The 17102-nt window shown below is 48.9% G+C and overlaps 1 protein-coding gene across 12 annotated transcripts in view; it reads left to right on the top strand.

Moving 5' to 3' along the window:
* Positions 1–17102, top strand: part of DLGAP2 (DLG associated protein 2) — a 729374-nt gene that overhangs the window by 682863 nt on the left and 29409 nt on the right. For 10 of the 12 annotated variants that reach the window (XM_082375176.1, XM_082375174.1, XM_082375179.1 and 7 more), the window contains 2 exons: positions 12218–12567; positions 13471–13512. In XM_082375176.1, coding sequence (XP_082231302.1) covers positions 12218–12567; positions 13471–13512 — 392 coding nt within the window. The remainder of the gene's footprint in view (positions 1–12217; positions 12568–13470; positions 13513–17102) is intronic. The other 2 variants (XM_082375178.1, XM_082375183.1) reach the window with 1 other exon arrangement.

Genomic DNA, 17102 nt, shown 5'->3' on the forward strand with positions numbered 1-17102 from the left:
CTCAGATGATATCTGAGCACTTCTGAAAAGAGGTCCTTAGTGGCCCACTAATTGCAAAATCATTTCAGGTGATCCTTCCAATTTTGATTTTGATTCCCTGAAAAGGTAAGAATTATTCAGGCATATAAACTGAATTTGAGGGAACTGCCTTTCTCTAACATTGAGGATGTCCAAAAGCCAAATACACATAGCTCAAAATATTTTTTAAGTGAGGAAAAAATTCCACCACTAACTTCCTTTTGCCTTTACAAAGGTACTGGAGCTATTCAAAACTCAACCTTATAGTTAGTGCTGGCTGGTTATCATTTATTTTCAGTAGAGGTATTAGGCCAAAACAGAATTTGTTTAGGCCATTTTAACATTCTCAAGTTTGGAGGAAGAGATTGAATGAGGTTGCGATTAAGCTTTCAACCCCTTTTCAGAAGCCAAAAAAAGTAGAGTGCTACACACATATACCTAGTGGACTTGGTTTATGGTTTTAGGGATTTGGGCTATATCTGCCTGGATCCTTTCAAATGACAGATAGGTGGCAGTGAAACATAGTAAGGAAATAGTTCTATAGACCATAGGAAACACATATTCATATGCGTAAAGCATTCCTTTATAAAATAATTAATTACATTGGATTTATTTCATCCTAACATAGCCACTAAGAGGCGGAGCCATGCTGTGCTTTTGAAACTCAAATAATGGGAGAGCTTTGAAATTCCCAGTGGATTTATCCTAAAGAACATTTATACTTCTGTTTATCCATTTATTACTTTTTGGAAGCCAAGAAGGAGAGGGATAAGGAAGAATGAACTGATTGATCGTATCCAGTGTTACCATGAGTGTAAGAAATAAGAAAGAAAAGGTTCGCCAGCTAAGGAACAGTGCTCGTTTCTGGTATGAACAGGTGTAGGTCCGCTGAATTCCTGGAGAAAAACCCATACGGCAAATATGGGGCAAGGCCACCTTTCCAGTTCTTTAAATTGTCTGTGTGTGCTGTGATCGCTTTCTCTAATGGACAGTTGGTGTTTTCTTTATCGGTTTATGGGTTTATAGCAGGTCTTTCCTGCACTGCCATTTTGATCAGTCACACAATCAACGGAATCAAATCCACAGATTTTTATTTTGTTTCTGATGTCTCTAAAATACTAAAGAGATGCTTCATGAAATGAAGGGAAACAGAATTTGAAATAGATTTAGAAGCTCTGGACACATCTGCAAATAGATAATCACCATGCTCAAATTTTCTCTGCTAATACTTGGTAGTTAACATTTGATCCCTTCTACTTATTAATGGTGAATTATTACAAAGTGGTCTATGATTCATGAAATGCTCAAAGTTCTCTTCTCTTCCAAATATTTACGGCATGAACTTTGATCTTAGATCTTAACTGTGGGACAGAGAAGTCTCCTCCCACACACTCTTTCCTGAAGACTGAGGCTTAGTTGTCACTGTGAGGGAATTTTCTAAAAGGCTTGTACTAGGTGGCAGATGGTGCCAAAAGGAAATGAGTTCCTTTGCGCTTGGGGTTACTGAAGAGGCAGGTGCTGTGTGCTTCTCAAAGGATGCTCAGAGTCTACATCTGCATCCCTTGTATGTAGATGACAGGAGCGTGGGGACAGAGTCTTTGAAGCAGAGATACTGGGGAAAGGACAGATACAGGCTCCATTACTATTGCTCCAAATCTAGGTCTCCATACCCATTTCCACCAAGAAAATCCCCACTCAGCATAATTATGGCATCACACGGAAAGTATCTGGGGAGTAGTGCTAACAAAGAAACCCATTCACTCTCTCAAACCTACCACCCAAGGTCCAAGTGCTGAAGCTAATAGGATTGACATGCGTCCTGCGTGGCTGAAACGGGGAACCCGCTAGGTTCCATGTGCCGTGTGTTCAGTGGGCAGCCCTGAGGCTGGCAGAAATGAGCGAGACCTGTCACAGCAGCGGGAAGGTCCCCTGGGAGTCCAGGATCCTCAGCGTCAAGCCGAGAGCGGCTTCCAGCTCAGCTCAGCTCAGCTCTTGATCAGCGACCCCAGCTGCCCTGGTCCTCAGTCAGGCGTCAGCTCCATCGTCAGGGAGACCCAAAACCCCAAGGTGCCCAGAGGGTGGAGGCCACAGAGGCAGCTGTGGGTCACTGGCCCTCCATCCCTCCCGAGGATGGTCTGCGTGGCCCTTCGGCTCCTGCCTGCGGTGCTCGGCCACCAGCCACCTCACACGCAGCCCTGATGTCTTTGTTCACTGCGCGAATCCGCGGAACCACCCAGGGCAGGTGGAGGCTTCTCCCCACTGAGAGTCAAGGAACGCGGGAAAATGCCTGATTGACGGGGCACCTGCCAGGCTGCAGGAAAGCTTCTGTTTCTAGTCTCAGTCTGGATCTGTGCTCATCAGAACCAAATATGAAAGGTTAGGGAGAAGAAAGATGGATACTGTCCTGCAGGTGTGGATGCCCAGGCAAGCCCCGCCCACCGTCCTGCAGGTGTGGACGCCCACGGCAAGCCCCGCCCACACTCCAGGCACTTAGAGGCCCTGCCTGTGGCTGGAGATCAGGGAGTTCCTTTTCTGAAGCCCCATTTGAATGATTCCTCTTTTCCCTTCAGTTAAGCTGGCTTTTTTTCTAGTCATACACTCATTAACATGCAGGTGTGGAATTTAGAGCTGCTTGTGTTTCTTTCTCTCTCTCCTTTAAGAAAATAATTCCTTGAACCTGGTGCTAACTGAATATTAAACTAGACCCCAGGTTTAGGCAGAAAAGTCAATTGGGTTTTATACACATCGTGGTACTTTTCACAAACACGTCATGAAGTTGCACTTGGAGTCTGTCAGCTAGAGCATCCTTTGGGTTTTAATGAAGCGTCTGGCTCAGCGTCTCCTCTCCCGGGACAAAAGAACAGGAAAGCAGGGATTTCCTCACCGTTGGGTCCCCAGGGTCTGGAATGTGCTAAACATTGAAGAAATACTTGCTGAGTTTTTAATGAAAACAATGAACAAACGGGTTAATTAGTAAAGGATGTTTTTCTCTCTGAGCCGCCCTCAGGTGGTAGCACTGTTCCCAGTGCAGGTGGTTTTCACTCTGTGATTGACGTTATGAGTTTAGAGGCGAGAGTAAAACTTTTCATGTGACGTTGACAACACACTGCAGTCACCAGCAGACATCCAGGGACGCATCGATCAGCAAACCAGTCCTTTGTGGGGACTCATTTAGGGCCTCTTTGTGCTTCATTACAGACTCTGCGTCGTCTGTTTTCTAGCTCCAGGTGTCAGGGTCAGGTTTTCTTTTTAATAAAGAATATCGTGGGAGGTGGAGCCCAGGAATGGCAGTCAGCTGGCAGACCGACACATTGCCAGCAGTTTCTGAAAAGCAGAGTAAATGGCCACTTTGGTCCATGTCTCATCTCCTCCCTGTTTTATCTCAAGGCCGGGCTCGGGGATGACTCACTATTCAGTCTCCGTGCCAACCTCTTCTCTCAATGCACCCTCTCCTGCAGGCCAGGGAGGGACATGATCTCCTGGAGATTGGAGGCTGCAGTGAGCCCTTCACGCTGTTAGAGGCCCCTGGTTTTCAGGGTCCCATTATTAATGGGGAATTCAGAGCAGATACAGTTCCATGGCCAGGACGAAGCAGGAGTTTACAGACACGTTGTGTTTGCACCGTATTTGTCCTTGTGCTGGGTCGGCGAGCTTTGTTAGGGAGTAGGATCCATCCCTTTGCAGAAGGTGGAGCGGGGCCTGGAGACCCATGGCCGCTGACGGCGGTGCCAGAATAGGGCCAGGGTCTCACTGCGTCCAGGCAGAGCCACTACACCCCATCCCACGCCCCTAGTGGCCACCAGCATCCTAGCCACACGACCTGTTCGTGCTCAAACTGTTAGTAGTTACTGATTCAAGCAGGCTCAGAAAGGTCACCGGGAAGCCCCCGGCCGGGAGCTCTGATTTATTGGCACAGCTGACTGCTTGATCTCAACACGGCACACACAGAAGATGCCTCTGACGCTTGTCCTGTGTGTCAGGATCCATGACTGTGTATCTGTTTCTACTACAGTCACCTTGAGATTGTGACTATGTTGTCCGTATTAGAGGTCTGGGGGTCTTCCAACCTTCTTATGGAACTTTCCGGGAGAAGTAGACAATATTTAGGATGTATTCACTAGACGCTGAGCATCAATAGGTGTAAATAGCTCAGAAGTTATGGGTTGATTTTACCCTTGCAAATAGCATCAGCTTTATCATTTTATTTATTTTTTCATTGGAAGGTCATTTTCTTTCCCTGAGACAAGAGACAGTAGTGTAGTAACTCTGGATACTTTAATTCCAGTGGGTCACAGCTACATACTCCTTATTTGCCATGAGCAGACATGAAAATCGGTGATTTCGCCATCAAACAAAACCCCACCCAAGAATTACCCCCTCCCACATCTTGATGGTAAAAATACAGTTCTGGCACAACTTTAATGTAGACTTTATTCACGATTAAACATCCCAAGTGAAACAAAGAGCAGCCCACATATTGCTTGTGAGGACAGGACACTGCCATCCACTACTCGATCTGCAAATTCTCCACGAACAGATTGACCCAAGTCACTCAGTTGTGTCCCTGTGATTGGTCTGTCAGCTTTTCCACTGAAACAAATCATTCTTTTCAAAAATGTTTTTCATCTAAGTTTAAAGCCTCCCATTCTCAAAAGACGCGGGACACAGTTGTGTCACACTGGACACTTGATTTGGGCGGGGGGGGGGGAGAGACACCCTCTGCTGCCCGTACGTTTTCATCATTTTGTCTTGTTATCTGATCTCTATAAGCTCAGCACTTGCCGTCGTTATAATCAATTCCCTGTTGTGTTATCATTTTGTTTACTGCCCGGGCCCTTGAACACTCAGAATTCTGTACTTAGAAACTTATCTGATTCTTCACATCCTTAAAAGTTGGCTCATTCTCAGTTTTTCTTCAGAAAATCCAAGTTCTTCTTGTGCAAAGTGAGTTTTAAATATTTAAAATGAAAACAGGAAGTGTCTCAAACCATGAAACAGCTGTCATCACTTCATTTTACAGTCTGCAAGATGTTAGATGCTGGTTAGACTATAATTTCTTGCTAATTAACACATCCGAGGTAGATGTCTGTACCACCAGCCCATCAACGTTGCCCCAGAACTTGGGGGACCCACGCAAGTTTTTGTAACTTTAGGGAAACCACTGTGTGCACGCCAGTGGGATAAGACTTCTGTGTCCTGTTTGATTTACACTTATGTTTTGAGACTAACATTAATTAAAGTGTCAAAATAGCTTTTAATCTTTTATGTCGAACCTTTGCCTTTGGTTTGGTTTCTCCAATATCCAGACTCTCATTAGACATTCATGGGCTTGATGACTGTAATTCCTTTTATGCTGTTATCTTTGAAGTTCTAATTAAGAGTGCAGTGAATTTAAGTGTCGCTGTTACATTCAAATAGAACGGTGGTGATGCCTGACTTTCGAAAAATATTTTATCTTGATTACGTATTTATATGACAGAATGCTAATTTTTAAATTTCCTTTTTGGCTTGCAAATGACTTGTAAGGACTGAATTCAGAAATGGTGTCCAGAATTCCAGGTGTGGAGGGATACTAGGCATGCATTTAAAGTAATGATGTATTCACATTTGAGATTACGCAGAGCCGTGTGGAAGTATAAACTGAGCAGCAGTGTATTTCATCCCATTCAAGTTACTTTACCTCCAATAAAATGTGTTTCTCCAAATTCTCCTTCAGTAGATTTGCTAACCCAACACTTTGAAGACCTAAAGGGAAGTCCTTATGATCGATGTCCTCTGCTTTATGTCATCTGTTGAACAGATGGGGGGGTGCTCATACTGATTCGACTTTGCCTGGAGAAAACCTCTAGACCAGCACCGTCCAGCAATGAGAATGTTCTCTGGCCTCTGTCCAGTACTGTCCCCATTGGCTGTTCGTGACTATTGAGCAGTTGAAATGCAGCTCAAGTGCAGAGGAGCTGATGTTTAAGTGTAGTTGAGGTGTTTAGATATTTTAGAAGTTTAGGTCATTTAAATTTGGCTCCGGGCTATGCTGTTGGACAAAGCCGTCTGGAATGCGACCCTTCTCACACAATCAGGATAAATCTACGAGGTTTGGGGCACAGTTCGCTTGGCCAGCAGGGTCAGCAGCTGCAGCCTCTCCCCATCTGCCCAGCTCACACCCTTCTGACCAGGGCTTTGAGCCCTTTCTTCAGAAAGGGTCCCAATGAGATTAACTCAATCCCGCATATATGTACCGCGTATACCTGGGAAAGTATGGTTTTCACATGCCTCTGCCATGGTTCTCATTCAGCTCTAACAGGGAAGAGTAACATGTCCTTTAAGTATCACTACTATTAGTTTAGTACAATTTTCATAGAAATCTCCCTAAAATGTATTATATGCATGGCTCCTTCCATCTTAAATAGTGTAATTAACCTTTTCTTGGAGGCACAAAGTCTCATCTTGGTATCAATAGACTCAGGAGAGAAGGCACGTCACAGAGCCGCTGCTTTCTGTCACCCCCATTATTTTCAGGGTGAGTCTCACCAACTCATCTGATCCCCAAGACATAAGCAGAATCCAGACTAACTCAGGAAATGGATTAAAACACAAGTGCATTTTAATCTCTCTCCCTAGAATCAGGAAGCCACTTGAAAATCTCCAGGGATTTTCACAGTATTAGACACATGGTGAAAGAAATCGATGACAGCCTTTTAAAACCAAAAGAATGTTCCTGCCTGGACTCAATTAAAAAATAAAAATAGAGTAGTCAGGCCTTCAGATACCTAAAGATGTTAAGTAATCATTTCATTTTTTACTTTAAAATTTATATTTGATCCCTTTTATTGAAACAAATCTTGGGATGTTTAGAAATCTCTCTGTTGATTCATCTGCTTTTTGAAGCTGTATACACTTTGACAGAATTACATTGCTAAGTTAAAATTAAAATTTTCATTCATATGTAATATTTCTGTGACCTACATGTAGAAAATGATAGATAATACAGCCTGTAACTAACAATTAGCTCAATCATTATTACCTAAACTGTTCAACTGAATAATCGAATATTTTTCTTGAATGTGTAAAATGTTACCTATAATGGTTTATTTTAATCCATGGCAGCAAATTAACATGCTCAAATGAGCATTTTTAATTCTTTCTTTACTATATTTCCCAGCTTCTAATTCTAATTCTAAGGAGGCGTTTAAGAATATACAGTTCTACCCCATGAGATTGTAAGTACCAACATGCATTTGTCAGAAGAATGGACTTATGAATGAATACATTGATATACTTTATTTTTCAAAAATTCTGTCTCAGTGTTATTTTACTTATCTAAAGTAGTCTGTATACATTAATTTTTATTTACCCAAGACTGACAACTGACACTTAATTTTTTTTTTGACACTTAATTTTTAAATTATCAAATTCAAAAACATCCAGTTGACCAAGAATATAAAAGTGTTGCATTGTCAGCAGTAAACAGCCTCATTCAAAGTCACACGAGGAATCACATCGTGTGCATATAGGGCCTGAGAGGGTGGCAAAAGGGACATTCAAAACGTGTGTTAAACGCCTGTCTTACGTCTGAAACTACAAATCCCATTTTGACTTCTGTACTAATGTGTACTAATGGATCTGATATCTGGGTGCCTGGAAGTTTTTATGTGTGTTTTCTGAATGTGTTTCTTTAACTTGTGTAAATTTACTCTCAAAACATTAGGTAGCGTCTATTTATTTCATTATAAATGTATGTGTTGGATTTTCACTGGAGCCATTTCAAGGGGAATCAAGTGACAAGTGATAAATACATTCAGGGGCTTAAAACTGTCCCACCCTTGCACATACTTCCTCCATTGAGAAGATGGTGATTGGATCCCAGGGGGTGGGAAATCCTCACGTGTTCAGCCAGAACGTTCCCTGGGCAACTTAGCTAAACGTCGGCCCACATGTCTTCAGGGGAGCCCCATGTTCTGGGGGGACGTCACGTGGTCGTCCCCTGGAACAGCTCGTGGAAGCGTGGCAGCCCTGGAACTCCACAGCCAGTGGTGCAAACCAGCCGGCAAGGCTGCCGGGACCCGAGTCTACACTGCCTACCTGAGGACAGCTGCCTCAGAGGATGGCGGGGGATTAGATGCAGGGGTCCCGTCCAAAATACCCCAGGAATTAAAGCAGGCTGAGCCGGGTCGAGGTCAGGAAAAGGAGGAAGGAGTCTCTCTAGTCGGCAGCTGGGGTGGCGCTGGGTCCCGTCCTGCCGCTGACTCGCCGGCTGCCCTCAGGAAAATGTTTAAAGCCACTGGAACCTCAGTTTTCTCATCTGGGAAATGGAAGAACAAGTGCCATCAACCGGCAAGGTTGTTCTGCAGCTTCCGTGAGGCTAAAGGATGGAGAGCTCAGATGGCCACAGAGACGCTCTCCCAGGCGTAGCCGTGCCCCTGGGTGTGCTCCTGGCGGGGTGCACAGAGATTGTTCTTCCCCGGGACTGTGTCTCATAAACACCCCTGCGATGACCTGGTAACAGCCTCCAAAGAAAGGAGGTGGTGCCAAGTGCTGTTTGCTGTTGGTGTTTGTCTTTCTGTCCACTGGGGGAGGAGCCATGAGCAGCTCTAAGTGACCACCGCTGTAAGGGCCGCCCTTCCCGAGACCGCGCTCCGCCCGCCCCTGCGTGAGCTTTGTTCCCCATCATCCTCGAGACAGCAGATAAGTGGCTTTGTGGCTGCTTCCCTTTTACAGATGAGCAAACTAAGGCTGAGAGAAGGCAGCTTCTCCCAGATCACACGCACGCTTACATCACTGTATGTCTGAAGCAAGGAAGATTTACTGTAGCTCTAAAAGAACCAGAATGGAAATATGGGAGATTTCCCTTTCTTTTTTAAAAATTTATTTATTTTTTATGGAAGTATAGTTAATTTACAATGTTGTGTTAGTTTCACGTGTACAGCAAAGTGATTCAGATATATATACATATATATATTCGTTTTCATATTCTTTTCCATAATAGTTTATTACAAGATATTGAATATAGTTCCCTGTGCTATACAGTAGGACCTTGTTGTTTATCTATTTCATATAGAGTAGTGTGTATCTGCTAATCCCAAACTCCTAATTTATCCCTTCCCCTTTGTTAACCATGAGTTTGTTTTCTATGTCTGACTCTGTTTTTGTTTTGTAAATAAGTTCATTGTATCATATTTTAGATTCCATGTATAAGTGATATCATATGATATTTGTCTTTGTCTGGCTTACTTCATTGAGTATGATAATCTCTAGGTGACAAAATTTCATTTGTTTTTTATGGCTGAGTAATATTCCATTGTATATATGTACCACATCTTCTTTATGCATTCATCTGTCAATGGACATTTAGGTTGTTTCCATGTCCTGGCTATTGTAAATAATGCTGCTATGAACATAGGAATGCATGTATCTTTTCAAATTAGAGCTTTTGTCCTTTCTGGATATATGTCCAGCAGTGGGATTGCAAGATCATATAGTAGCTCTATTTTTAGTTTTTAAGGAACCTCCACACTGTTCTCCATAGTGGCTGCACCAATTTACATTCCCACCAACAGTGTAGGAGGGTTCCCTTTCCTCCACACCCTCTACATCCGGTGACTTTGGTGCCCACGGGGAAGAAGCTGCAAATTCCAAGCATCCAGAGTCACAGCGTCCACAGCAAGACTTCAGGTTGACGCAGTGTTTTTTTTTTTAACATCTTTATTGGAGTATAATTGCTTTACAATGGTGTGTTAGTTTCTGCTGTATAACAAAGTGAGTCAGCTATACATATACATATATCCCCATATCTCCTCCCTCTTGTGTCTCCCTCCCTCCCACCCTCCCCATCCCACCCCTCTAGGTGGTCACAAAGCACCGAGCTGATCTCCCTGTGCGAGGCAGCTGCTTCCCACTAGCTATCTGTTTTACATTTGGTAGTGTATATATGTCCATGCCACTCTCTCACTTCGTCCCTGCTTACCCTTCCCCCTCCCCGTGTCTCAAGTCCATTTTCTATGTCTGTGACAGCGTGTTTTTATAAAACATTCACCAGTTAACGTTCTTGAAGAGGCAGGTTTTCTTTGCTTTGCAGTTTTCTTCTCTTGGAGCAGTTCCCTAGCCTGGTGATGGGGCCAGGCTCCCTGACTCCTAGGACCTTGTGTCCTAGTGACCTGGGCCCCATGGGAACGATGCTGGGCTTTCAGCAAGCTCGTTCAGTCCTGGGTGTGCTCTGAGGGGGCCTGGCAGGGCCGCGACGGTAGGTGTGTGAGGGAGGTTAAAAGGCTGCGTTGAGCAGGTCTGGCGGTCCCGAGGCTTTGCAGGCTTTAGAGGACAGGACAGAGGGCGGGACCAGGGCAGGAGGGACCGCAGGGTCGGTGGTGGATGCCTTGTGATTGACTGAAACCGGATGGACAGAGGTCTCCTTAAACCAAAGTGTTTTAGCCGCTAGGACAGCACAGGGGAAAGGTCTGCTGAGGATGTTGAAGGTGCCCTTAAGAAGCGGACTTGAGGCACAAGGGCCCTGGGGTGTGGATGACGGTCCGGGGGAAGCAGGAGGAGCCACTCGCAGCCCCACATCAGGGAGGGCCACTTCCTTCGGCTGGCGACACAGCCTCCGGGCTCAGGCTTATCTAGAACAGCAACTAGTGGTGAGTGCTGGAGGTTGGGAGCCTTTTCTTAAACACCAGAATCTCCCACAGTAAAGCCCTGAATAAAGTCAGCTTTCCACAGCTTTCCTCTAGAGCTTGATGGGCGTCTTTAAAGAGAATGCTTTTAGAGGTTTCTCGGGTGTAAACATATTCGAAGCCCATTTTTCTAATGACTGTGTGCCTCACTGTGTTTCCCGCCCTTCAGCGCCTCTTTCCCATTCATCCTTTCGAAAATGTGTGCGTTTCATAAATTTTCATGCGAAGTTGTTATGCCTTAAAACTCAGATCATCCTGACATGACAAACTCATTTTGTTTTATTTGCCTGTGTTCATCTGGGATGACATTTGAGGCTTTATTTCTTGGGAAAATCCATTCACGCAGATTTAAAAATCACTGGCACAGAGGGTAAGGGTTAGGAATGTTGGTTGAAGTCCCCACAAACAGGAGAGGAAATGGTGCATTTCCACACCGCAGCGGGATGGTGATCCCCAGGCACAGTGTCTGGAGGCCTTAAAGGAAACAGCTGCTCCGTCTGTCCTCACGGACGAGGCTCGGCCCTCCCAGGCCGCCCTCCTGGGCACGTCTGGTCCCCAAGCCAACAGCCCCCGACGCCTGCACCCTGCGTGGGCGCACATGCTTTGCGTGGTGATGAGGGTGCCCAGGTCCCTCTCAGAAACACTTCTGCCAGTTCTTCCTTCCAGGTAAAGAAACACGACCAAGACCTGTGGAAAACCCATTCCTTCACAGCGGATGTGATATATTCCTGCTGTGAACATTGGTAACACCCAGAGCCCAGCAAATACATCTGATGAATTTTGGGTGCCTTCTAAGAGGCATTTAATATCATTTCATGTCGAATTGCACTTATTTTCTTTGGGGGGTTTACTGTCAGCGGCGTGTGTAGAACTCCAATGTGTGCAGGGCTCAGAGGAGGCGAAATGGCTGGTTATGAACCGGGTAGACGTGGAGACCCGGGTCCCTTCTCAGTCGGCTCCAACGGTTTACACCCAGGGAGTGTGTACTTATGGGGAGCAAAGAGCTTTCTGATACTGTGTGTTTTTCTCCATGATTAAAAGAATACCTGTTCGTTAGAAGCGCTGGTAGGATATACAGAGAACTGTCCGCCGCACGGTCACTGAATGATGACCGTGGTTAGAATGTACTTCTCATCTTTCTTCATTCACAGGTTTTCTTTACAATATATTCCATCTTAGACTGGATAGAATTGAGTAGGCCCCGCTTTTTTAACTTAGAGTTATACAGTGAGCGTTTCGCCTGCTACCGTGACCCGCGTGAAGACGATGGTGTAGCTGCCTTCCGTCCTGCTGAGTCAGACGTTACTTATTCTGCTGGATGTAGGGGTGTTTTTATAGTTTTTCGCTGTTATACACACATCCCTGTCGACTCTCTCTGAGCATGAAGCGTTTTCCCTGCACTCTGCCTCATTTTCCTAGGCTAGACGTCGGGGAGAGACCTGCCCAGTGGCCACGGGAGGGCTCGGGTCGTGGACCAGATTCCCTGCGGGCGGCGGGGAGCCGGCCCCGCTGACGGGCCTCTGTCTCTCTTCCAGCCGCGTCCTACACCAACTACAAAAAGACGCCGCCGCCCGTACCCCCCCGCGCCACCTCCAAGCCTCTGATCTCGGTGGCAGCGCAGAGCAGCACCGAGTCCACGCAGGACGCCTACCAGGACAGCCGCGCCCCGAGGATGGCGCCCTGGCCCCAGGACGGCCGCGGCCTCTACACCTCCACGGACAGTCTGGACAGCAACAAGGCCATGAGCCTGGCCCTGGAGACGGCCGCGGCCCAGCGCCATGCCGCCGAGGGCCAGGGCGGCTCGGCACGGACCAGTGACAAGGCCACCGTCGTGTCCAAGGCCGAGGGCTTCCTCCAGAGCCGGCGCTCCTCCGTCGGGGTCCAGGTACCTCCCGCGTGCCCCCCACGGTGACACAGACCGAGCACTGCCGGCCTCGGCCCAGGCCCTCGCAGGGACCCCGCGGGGACCGGAGGCTCCAGAGCCCGGGCCCGGCCTTCAGGGGAGGCCGGCCTATGGGTGCAGTGGGCAGGACGCCCCGGCCAGGCCCACCCGCCACCCAGAGGGCCCCCCCCAGGCATTTCCAGGGGCTGCCAGCTGTTTGGAGAGTATGGAAATAGGTTATTCTGACGCTTAAGAAGGAGGTTTTGTGGTTGAAACCTGATTTTTAGTCTTGTGGCCGAACAGTAGAGTGGGGAGGAAGGGCACTGGGACCAAAGGTGAAGGACAGGGAAGGGCTGCTTGTACGAAAAAGGGGCTCACGGCCACTCGAGGTGGCCCCGAAAGTCCCCGCGCCGACCCCAGGACGCTGGTGGGTTAGCTCTGGTCACTGTGTTCTGAGCACCGAGGGCCGAGCCACCTCCGCTCAGGCCGTAGAGGCTGCCCCTGCGCCAGCTCCCACCACTGCATCCACTCGAGTGCAGGGGCGGGGAAGGTGCCCGGCTAGGAACAGCACCATCCAGCTCCTGCCCCAACCCGGGGATGGCCCAGGACAGGCCTTGCGCGGACCACGTTTCCCAAGATTTCTGCCATGACTCCCTGCAAGAGGTGGTGTCAGCCAGCTAGGCAGGTTCCCCGTGGCGTCCTCGGCGAGCACGGGCGCCTCCACCAGCCCAAGTCCAGCCGAGGGCTTCCCTGGTGCCAGGGAGGAGGGCCTGCGAGCTCAGCAGGTGTGAGAGGGGAGCCGTGTCCTGGGTGTCGGGGGCCGGGGGACGCAGGCTGGGGAGACTGCCCGCTGGTCTGGGTCCTCTGAACCCGGTCTCCACACTGTGGCTTCGTTGTTTTGTTTAGGATTCTGAATTCCCAGAGCATCAGCCATACCCAAGGTCAGATGTAAGTACCAAAATATACTCCAAAGCCAAGTACGCATGAATTTTATTTTTTCTCCCTTTTTGGATTATTCATACAACTGCTCATGTCACCTCTCTCTGTCCTGATTCTATATGCCAGGCTCTATGCTAGGTGCTCCCGTATTACTGCAGGGAACCCTTGCATCCCCTGAAGACGCAGAATCAGCCCCACTCTGATGAGGACGAAACTGGGGCTCAAACGGGCAGGCGACTCGCTACAGCCGAGGCCTGGCGGGCGGGGGGTGCTGGTACGGGGGCAGCCGGCGTTCACTCGGGGGTCGCTCTGCCATTAGACGCACATCTCCAGACGAGACTTGTGAGGCCACCAAGCTCAGGAGGCCAAGGTCACCTTCCTGGGCGCGTGTGCCCCCGGTCTGCCCACCCACCACCTCCCACAGGTGTACTGCCCACCCAGCCACAAACAAGGCTGGGAGGGTCGACTTCCAAACACGAGGAGTCGCCAACTTACCTGAAAATAGCGGGAACTTTCCAGATAATTCAGATAATTTCAGGTAATTCCAGAAGCCCATAAAGCGAGTTTATCCAGCCACCACTTCCTGCCTGCAGGTCACCCCAGGAGCACCCCCCCCGTGCCCCATTCTGCTTCCGGCCGCCGTGCCTCTCCCCAGAAGGTCCCCCGCTCTGCCGAGGCCACCCTCCCTACCAGCCTCTCCAGACCCGCCCCCAGCTGCGCATCGCGTGCCGGCCGGGCGCACCTGCCGCCTCTTGGTACCCAGCACCTAGCACAGCGCCTGGCACATAGTGAGCTCTCGGTCAGTGTCGGTGGACGAGTGTGGGTGAGCGTGCGAATGCAGGGGTTCCACTTTCCTCCTGGCGGCATGTCACAGCACGAAGCAAGCTTGTCACCTCGCGGTGGCCAAGGGAAGTGAGCTGGAAGCCAAAGAAGATGTCGTCCAAGAAACTCGAGTGTCAGGATAAACGGGAGACAGATGGGTGTGGGGCGCCAGCTCAAGAGTACAGGGGAGAAGAGGGATGAAGTGAAGACCGAGCCGCTGGAAGGACCACCCCTAGATGCCTAGAAAGCTCTAGAAGAATGCTCGAGGGCGTCAGGGTGGTCAGGGCACAAAGTAGAGGTGGCGCTAAGGGCGAAGGAGGGGGCTGGCTTGGGGCCACGCGTGGATCTGCTGAGTCTGCGTCCCAGCCCCGCCCCGAGCTGCCCTCATCCTCAGTAACCCCACGGGCCAGCTGGAGCCACGTCCCCGTCAGGGACGGGGAACCCGAGGCTGGGGGTGAGTGACTTGCCTACAGGTTCACAGCCACAGGGGGAGGGTGGGACCCCAGCCTGCAGTGTCCTGCCGCACACGGAAGGGGAAGAAAGGAGGGTCCTGCAGTGACCCCCCCCGGGAGCCTGCTGTGGGTCTCACCCCATGACCCCGCGTGGAGGACAGCAACGCCCCCGGCCCATCGCGCTGTCCTCAGCTTGCAGGGCAGGGGGGCTGTTGTTCTGCGTGCCCAGCCAGCGCTGGGGGGACAGGTTCCTGCCTGGCCTCCCAGACCAGGACCTGACGGGTTCCCAGAACCACAGCCGTCAGGGAAACTTAGACAGTGCAGAGTCTTTTCATTTTACACGCACTGTCCTTCCCACCGAGCGGAGTGCGCCCTCCTGCCTGCACCTGCCCTGGAGCCCGGGCCCAGGAGGAGCACCGACGTGTAGGGTCCCCAGGGGCTCAGCTCACGGCTCCTCCGGGACATCCTGCCCCAGGCCCTGCAGGTGTGCGCGACACCTGGGTCCCTCCTGGTGACGTATCCCAGCCAGCACACCTGTCTTCTCACCTGGAGCCCACACCTGGCCCTACCTCACTTTTCCTCACGATGGTGGTGACATTTAGCTATTTTCTTTGTGCTCATTTTTGTTTTTATCTGTGATTTGTCTGTTATTGCAGTTTCTACTTGTGTGTGTGTGTGTGCGTGTGAAACTCTGTAGAACACGTTTACTGTTCCCAGACCCTGTGATGTGGTTTAATGTCAGGGACCCTTCAATCCTGTCTGCCTCAGTCACCCCATCTCTAAAATGGGAGCGATTCCCACTCTGCGGCGTCACCAGCTGGTTACTGGGTTTAAACGTCCTCTCTGAGGTGATGCTGATTTACCCTGACCCAGGACGCCCTCGGAGTCCCAGCCGTTTCACGTTTCCAGCAAGCCTTCCCTCCCCACCCCACCTTCCTAACTGCTTCTGCTGAGCTGCAAGCATCTCACGGAGCAGGGTTGGCAAATCATATTTAACTGTTGGACTTGTAATAGGTCCCTGAGGGAACTGCGGGGGCTTTGTAGGGGAAGCAACGTACCCGCTTTGCTATGTGCGAAGTTCTGACGGCAGAGCCTAAAATGAGCTCAGTTTAGAGCAAAAACTTGAGATTGGAGCTCCAGCAAATATCCTCGTAACAGCTTGCTTCTCTCTGGTGCCTCCAACTACGGGCGATCAGCCTTCACCTCCCGAAAACGCGGGCCATGCACACACATGCACAGTCACACATGTGCGCTCACGTGTACACGCATGTGCTGCACACATGCACGTGCACACGCGTACAGGCATGTACACGCACACACGTGTGCACTCACACACACGCCGGCCACACCAAACTCCTTGTTCCCTAACTGGCCTGTGCGGGACCGTCCTCCTTCCCACTGCTCCTCCTGGCCCGAGGCTCAGCAGCCGTCCCTCCACTGAGGCCCGGGGAGAGTGGGGGGGGGGGGGCTTCCGGATCCCGGCGCCCACCACTCACTGCAGCGATGGGGTGGTCCTTTCCCCTTTCATCAGCGAGCACCTCCAGTACAGTGTTCGCTTCACAGAGAGTTCCCTTAAAATACAGGGATTTTGCTGATTTCATCTTTCTTCTCAATGCCTGGAACACTGTGGATCTTGTAAAAAAATGAATGTACGCATATATTTCTCAAAACCTTTACAGTCCTTTTACCCTCCTAGGCAGAATTTTCTCTCTGGAAAAGATTCCTTTGATTTCCTTTCCACTGTGCAAAACAGTAATTCCTTTTCTTTGTCCCAAATTTACTTTTTTTCCCCATCTACATAAAGCTGTCCCAGGATTTCTGAAATGATAAATACTTAGCTCATCCTGGCCTTGTACCACTGGATCATATCCCCCTTCACCTTTACCTTCTGAAAAGTAGAGCTATCTTCATGTTTTTCTTACAAAGGTTTCATATGACAAACACTGTAAAATCTAAAAAAGTCGTTAAATATAAACTCCTTGAATTTAATACCTTATTGTTAATATAGCTGATGATCTTAAAAGCGGGGGTGAGAGGGCAGAGCATTAGATGTGCTGTGGAGAAGCTGACCTGAATCTGGCTCCACCCAAAGAGTCTTACGTCAATCAGACCAGGTGCCCAGCGCTTCCCTCGCTTTTGAGAGTAGGAAGAAAAGACTCCACTGAATTTAAGAGATTTACCCAAGTACCACACGGCCAAGCAAGTGGCAGGATTTGACTGCCTCCAAAGCTGCTTTTCCTCATTCACTGTAAAAATAAGAGAATTATAAGAGAAAACGTACACACTAGAGAAAGGAAGAAAAAAGCATTTTGTGATATCTTGGTC

This window comes from Balaenoptera borealis (genome assembly GCF_965194805.1).
Source record: "Balaenoptera borealis genome assembly, chromosome: 21".
Classification (NCBI taxonomy): Eukaryota; Metazoa; Chordata; class Mammalia; order Artiodactyla; family Balaenopteridae; genus Balaenoptera; species Balaenoptera borealis.